The sequence below is a fragment of the Elaeis guineensis genome, chromosome 11 (genome assembly GCF_000442705.2).
Source record: "Elaeis guineensis isolate ETL-2024a chromosome 11, EG11, whole genome shotgun sequence".
Classification (NCBI taxonomy): Eukaryota; Viridiplantae; Streptophyta; class Magnoliopsida; order Arecales; family Arecaceae; genus Elaeis; species Elaeis guineensis.
The window spans coordinates 122789910-122796295 of record NC_026003.2 but is presented as its reverse complement, the minus strand read 5'-3'; the positions used below and the strand labels follow the sequence as shown (position 1 = coordinate 122796295).

The 6386-nt window shown below is 43.4% G+C and overlaps 1 protein-coding gene across 1 annotated transcript; it reads right to left on the bottom strand.

The window, feature by feature from the left end:
* Positions 1-437: 437 nt before the first annotated feature.
* On the bottom strand, positions 438-5749 carry LOC105054508 (auxin response factor 18). Its single transcript, XM_010936034.4, has 5 exons — positions 5189-5749; positions 4935-4995; positions 3660-4830; positions 1336-2252; positions 438-696 (listed from the first exon to the last, which is right to left on the bottom strand). The coding sequence occupies exons 3-5, from the start codon at positions 4791-4793 to the stop codon at positions 627-629; spliced, it is 2121 nt and encodes a 706-aa protein (XP_010934336.3). The 5' UTR covers positions 4794-4830; positions 4935-4995; positions 5189-5749; the 3' UTR covers positions 438-626.
* Positions 5750-6386: the final 637 nt, after the last annotated feature.

The window sequence follows — 6386 nt, the reverse complement described above, 5'->3', positions numbered from 1 at the left end:
ATAGTCTTAAAAAGGCTTCAATGAATCAACTGCAGAACTGAAATGAACGATGCAGACAGTAATTATCCGAAAGCAACGTTAAATGCCAGTACCGAGGAACAAGCCTCCAAATCTTCTTTCGCACCATCACCACGTTTATAGCCTTCTCAACCACGAACATAACCATCAGGCCACGTGCACAACCATTAACGTTGGGGTTCATAAAAATGTAATTAACTTAATCCACCTTCTTACTGGAAAGGAACAGGCGCTCAGCGGCCGGTCATACGAATCTATTAAACAATTCCTGCATAGGCTTTTTGCAACCCCTTACGTGCATTCATGATACATTCTCTTGGGCTAACACTGCATTCCTGATAAGGGCAAAAAACCTAATGAAAGGGATGTGGTTCTGGCGACATAAATATAAGGCAGCAATTTCCAGGAAGAAAGATAAGAAGAAGACAAATCCTTCTACTAATTTAAGATGATAAAACCAAGTCTACATAAAGCCCATTCCGGGCATTGAAATAACAGATAAAATTGTCTCCGGGAACTTCAATCAGTATTCATAAACAGAAGGGTCCGTGAAGATGGCACCAAACAACACTGGCTCACTCAACTGTACATTTGATGAGAAAGTTTTCCTACCTTCCTACGTTGTCGCTGCCTGAATCTGTCAATATCGTCAGCCTCCGTGCTGTTTTCATGAACTCACTGCAATGGTAGAAACTAATATCCGTCAGAGAAGTTAAATTAAATTCTCAGACACTCCAAAGCTTTCAAAACAAGTTCAGTTAAGTCAAATGGATGAATACAAGAAAGATATAAGTGGTGCAAAGCAACCCACTATCACCTACACCAATATAACCACCAGAAATGCAGCATTTGCAATTATCATGGGAATAGCTAAGGTCATTTTTCAAGTTCAGATATGCCTACAAGTTATAGCATCGGAACCAGACTGGCTTTCTCATGAATTTGCTTATCCGATAATTGCTTCATGGCTAAGACAGAATAAAATGGATTATGTTGGAGTCACAACTCGAAATGTAATATCAGAGATGCAATTATCGAAGAAACATCATTTTACAACTACTTCAGGTCTACATATAATACATGGAGACTGCAGCTGGGTATGATATGTTTAATATCAAGATAGAAGCCAGGAAAGCTTTATTAGTCCACGTAAATATCAGGAAAAAAGGAGAATGCCACTAAAAGAGAGAAAGGCACACTCCTATGGTATCTCGTAAGGACACACCGGACTTAAAACCAATTACCATAAATCTCCATCAGCCAGAGAGACTAACTCTAGAAACTCGATATGCTATAAGCTCTGATTGTAATCCTCACCTGAACGGTTCATCTCCAGTTTGTTTAACCGCACCCACTGCATCTCGGTAAAGCACATGGCTCATCATCTCGGATTTATCAATCCCAAACATGTCAGCAAGCCTCCCGTACAGCTCTTCATATGAGCCAAGGACAGAAAGGTCCAGTGTACGACCTACATCCTCTGATTCCATGAACACCTTGCAGTGTCCAGTCTCCAGACCAAGCTCAGATGCTTGGCGATCCCTGTACCATGGAAATCCATCACATGATGAATTCTCTGCAAGCCCATTTTGATGAACTGCAGAGCCAGAACCATCTGATACGTTTGTGGTCCTTTCAGGATTACCATCCAACGAACTGTTTCCAGTAACTCCAGGGGAGACTGTGTCCCCAGAATTGCTCAAAGATATCTGCTGTTCAGTGAGTATTGGCTGTCCAAAGAGGACTAACTGAGGTGACCTTCCATTGCATAATTTCTTTGTTCCCTGAGAAGGATTGCCGATGGTTAACAAACAAGAGACATTGTCATGAATGGCAGGATTGCCAAAGATAAGTCCTGTAGGGATTCTAGAGTGTGCAGTGGCTTGATCAAGATGGTGAAGCCCAGCATGGAACAGACCCGGCTGCAGTTTGTTGAGGCGGAGATCTGATAGAGATAAACCAAATTGAGCATGCCTGGCTCCCTGTATGCCTGCAGGAGTGCTGTCTGGGAAGCAGCACAAGGGGCTGCTCCCGGGCCCAAAGGGGTTTCTGGGGAAAGCCGGAGTTGGAAGTTGGCCTTCAATGGGAAAATCAGGGCGCTGGGGGATGCAAAGCTTCTTCCGCGGTGGTGAGAAGGGTGTTAAATGGATAGCTGGCATGTTAGAAACCAGTTCTACCAGCCATGGGCTCACACGTTTCACATTCTGTAATAGATCTGGTTCGTCCCATGTCACCTGCAGCAAAACCATTTCAAGGAAGGTTACAGTGTAGCAATGAATTAGAGAAGAGAAATGAAAAATGAGAAGCAAAAACAAAGTTTCGGAGGTTGTGATACTGCAAATCAAGAGAGCTATTAATACAATGCACAGAAGGAAAACACAGATATTTGAGGAGGTGAGAAGAAAGCATGTCTATGAAAATACAGCTCACTAAGTTATTCATGTCTAAGGTCATCTTTTGCATAGGTCCGGAAAGAAAGGTACAGGTATCATCAGCATGTCAAATATCATACTGAAGCTTCAGTAAAATGTTGACTAGAACTAACAAGAGGAGCTTCAAAATATTTCTCTCATCTATTTTGCCTACTCGAAATAGTTGGTTTGTGAGTGAGCCACATAATTCACAAGGTTCATATAAAATGAAGCAAAAAGAGGTGCAGAAAACATGGTAACACAGAGGCTTCAAAAAAATACGCCAATTTGCTTGTGTAAAAATGCATCATTTAAGAGTTAGTTGTTCAACAAAAGTACGCTCTTATCTTGAAAGCAATACATATAAAGCACTCATCTTTTGAAAGTTAATCATGCTAGGCTTCCACCGGATTGCTATGCAAATACTTTTAGTCTATATCCTGCTTAGATATACATGTTCTTAGCCAAAAGCAGGCACAAAATCCTGAGCAAGGTCTTCCAAAAATAAGTTGATGTAAAAAAAGGATATACTGTGAATATTCATCATGATATAAATTTGGAAATAGAAGCAAGTAGTATGAATAGATATTCTAATTTGGCAGGTAAGACAGCTACTGATGCATGATTCCAGAAGAAATCAATCATATCGATCAACCTCAGAAGAAAAGAGAATTCTTTACAAAAGAATAATGGTATTAAACTACAGAGAGCAAGTATAATGTATATTCCAGAAGCAAAGCTCCAGGCAATGTCTCATTGTAGGTGTGAAGGCAAACTTAAAGCAAAATATAATACATCTGCATCAGCACTAACAATACATACAAGCATACGTCAAGTTTCATAGATAATTACTTGAGCCTAGGTAGAAAAAAGAGTACACAAATGGTCGCATAAAGTTCCTTCGCAGCTCATGGTAAGTAGGAACACAGGCAGGCTACAAAAATTGTCGGTATACATGTTCACCCTAAATCTGTTCCTCTTCTATATGAAAGAAGCAAGAAATCACAAGGAAAACGAATAAGAACCAGATTGGCATCCAAAACATAACATTTTCTTCTGATAAGCCAACAAATTTGCTGGTCCAAATCCAACATTATATTTAAAAGGAGACTGAATATAAAAAACCGAGGCCAAACTGTACAAAGAAAAAGGAATTACTACATAAATAACACAAAATAATAGAATGCATAAGAAAGTCCACAGTCCATGTATGCTGTATAGAAAGGATACCTGAAGAAGCCTCCAAGGTGAATTAGGCCATCTTATCGGATCTGCAACCTGAACAGAGGATATTGTTCCCATGAACCAGCTGATCCTCGAGGAGTCCTCAGTTTCGAAAGCCATCTTAAATCTCATCCCTGGACACCACTGGATCCTCATCGCTGCCTTCACCGCTGCAGCTTTCACGCAGAACTCTGGTGTACCAGCTCTTGGGTAGTAAATTGCCTCGAAAGGCTGCCCATTAGCTGCGAGTGTTGCCGCCTCGATAACGGAATCGGCCCTAACTCGGCCCCGTCCCCTCATATTACCACCAGAATCCAAGTTACAACCATTGCCATTGCTTCTCATCAACTTATTCTCTTCTTCCCTTAGGAAGACAGAAAATCCTCCATAGGCTGAGACACAATTTCCAGTGGGGGGATTCCACCCGGACGGAGACTCGTGCCCCCCACCAACCCCTCTTTTGGCTCGTCTGATCCCCACACAGAGATCCCCATTCTCTGCTCTCAGGAACACGATCGAATCGCCAGCGACAAGCTTCTTCTGGTTCACAAAAGTGCTCCACCCAGTGGTAAGCAGGTGGCGGCGAGGGGTCCCTCTGTATATATGTCTAAACTTCCAAACCTCGCCATGCACATCCTTGGCAAGAACAGTTTGGACTGGAGGGTCCGCCGAGTAATCCAACCGCGGGAAGATGGTCTCGGCACAGTACCGAGGAACAGAGAAGCCCCCGCCGTTGTTGGCATCCGACTGGGTCAGCGTCTTGGCAAAAGAAGCTGGCTTTTCCTGTACATCAGCCCCGTTGCTACCGAGGCCCATTCCACCATCATCGCCAGAGTCTGGCTCGTTGGATCGAACTGGAACCATCTGGATCTTGGCAAAGACCTCGTCCGTCTCCGGATCTGCCATGAATTTGACAGCAGTAACCCGGCAGAGGATGAACGCCGGGACACGGGGAAAGCTCCCAAAGTCCACGATGCCTTGGGCGTGCTCCGCGTGGCCCTGGGGGAAGTAGTACACCTTGGAGTTCACCGCCGGCATCTGAACCATCCCTCCAGCGCATGCGTGCCAGAGCTGGGAATCCAAGCACTTGTCGGCATCCTTCATCGATTCTTTAACAGGTTCGGTGCTCAATGTGATCATGGTCCTGATTAGTTTCCGACTAATTTTTCAGCGAATGCTGTCAAGGAAATAAGATTTCTTTTAGTTTTGGACATAAAAACCACTTCGCTTAAGACTAGAGATGATCAAATCCAGCAGCAGTGAAACTTGTAAAGCTCTCACCTTTTAACAAAGCAAATCCATCAAATCTTCTACCATGAACAATTCCTTCTTTCGCAAATTCCTGAAGACAACGAGTCAAAGCGAACAAGAACTTAAAATTAGCTTTAAGCATGAACTACTAAAAACAGATCCACAATAAACATAAAGGTCACCAAAAATTATAAAAAAATGGAAATTCGCTAACGAAATAGAGGGAAGCGAACACAACATTTAAAAGGAAGGGAATACATTAACGAATCAATCCAGTCTCTCACCTTTCTACCAGAAGAACCACAGCTACCAGAGAAAGAACCGGAATAATCCCAATTAAGTTCACACAAGGCGAGAAATCCCACCTGTCTGCAAGCTTCTTTGAGGAACTTCCTTCAATATCACCCTAAAAACCCAAACCCCAACCCCAACTCACCTTCAGAAGCACTAGGAAACCCTAAGCTAAATAAAAGAAATCTACCCTTCCCCTGATGAAACTTCAAAGCTTTGTCAACAGAAACCCAAATACTCTCAAACTCTAGAAACCCGGTCCACAGCGCGAGATAACCTACAGCCCTTTAACCAAAAAATCACAAGACCAGAGCACCAAAGACGCAATACCATCTCCCAAAATCCCCTTTCTTCACCCAAAAAGTCACGCCTTTCTCAGCAAATGCTCACCATTCTATACTTTCCAGCTTCAAATCCAATCTGCAACCCCAAATCACAGAAGAGACCTCTTGATTCAGCCGAGAATCCTCGCTAAGTTGGAATCTTTCGTCTTCTGATCCCCCTCCCGCCCTCAGATCCTAAGAATTTCTGCACAGATTCAGAGGGAATCGCCTCATTCTCTGGTGGTGGTGAGATTCCCTCCCAACAGCAAAGAGAACAAAAAGGAGAGACAGAGAGGACTACCTTTACACCATTACTTTACCCCACCCTCTCTCTCTCTCTCTCTCTCTCTCTCTCTCTCGCCCCCCTTCTCAGATCTCTTATAGCATCTCTCTCCCTCCCTCCCTCTCTCTCTCTCTCTCTCTCTGACACCCACACCCACACTCTCGCCACATTTTCCTTTTGTTTGGCCAGAGAAAATGAAAAATATAACTACAAAAGGGTAAAGGTGCTGGTGCTAGTGGGTCGGGTGGACCCGGATCCGAAACTTACTTGACTCTGACCTGAAACGAGACCCAACCTCTGGCTCAAACCCGTCAAATCTTACATCGACCCGATCCATTTGGGTCTTTAAAAAGAGAAAAAGGACGACGCCAAAATTTAAAAAAAAATAAAAATAAGAAGTGGTCATAATTTAGAATTATTCATGTGACTTTGATCCGTTGCAGTGGCAGCAGGCGGATGGGGCTGCACGTTGTGAAACAGAAAACATGGTTTTGATGAGGTGACACGTGCAGCGATAACGGAGTTCGTTTTCGGATAAACTGGGGTTCGGGAAGGAGGAGGATAGATGGGGGGTTAAAAAGGTGG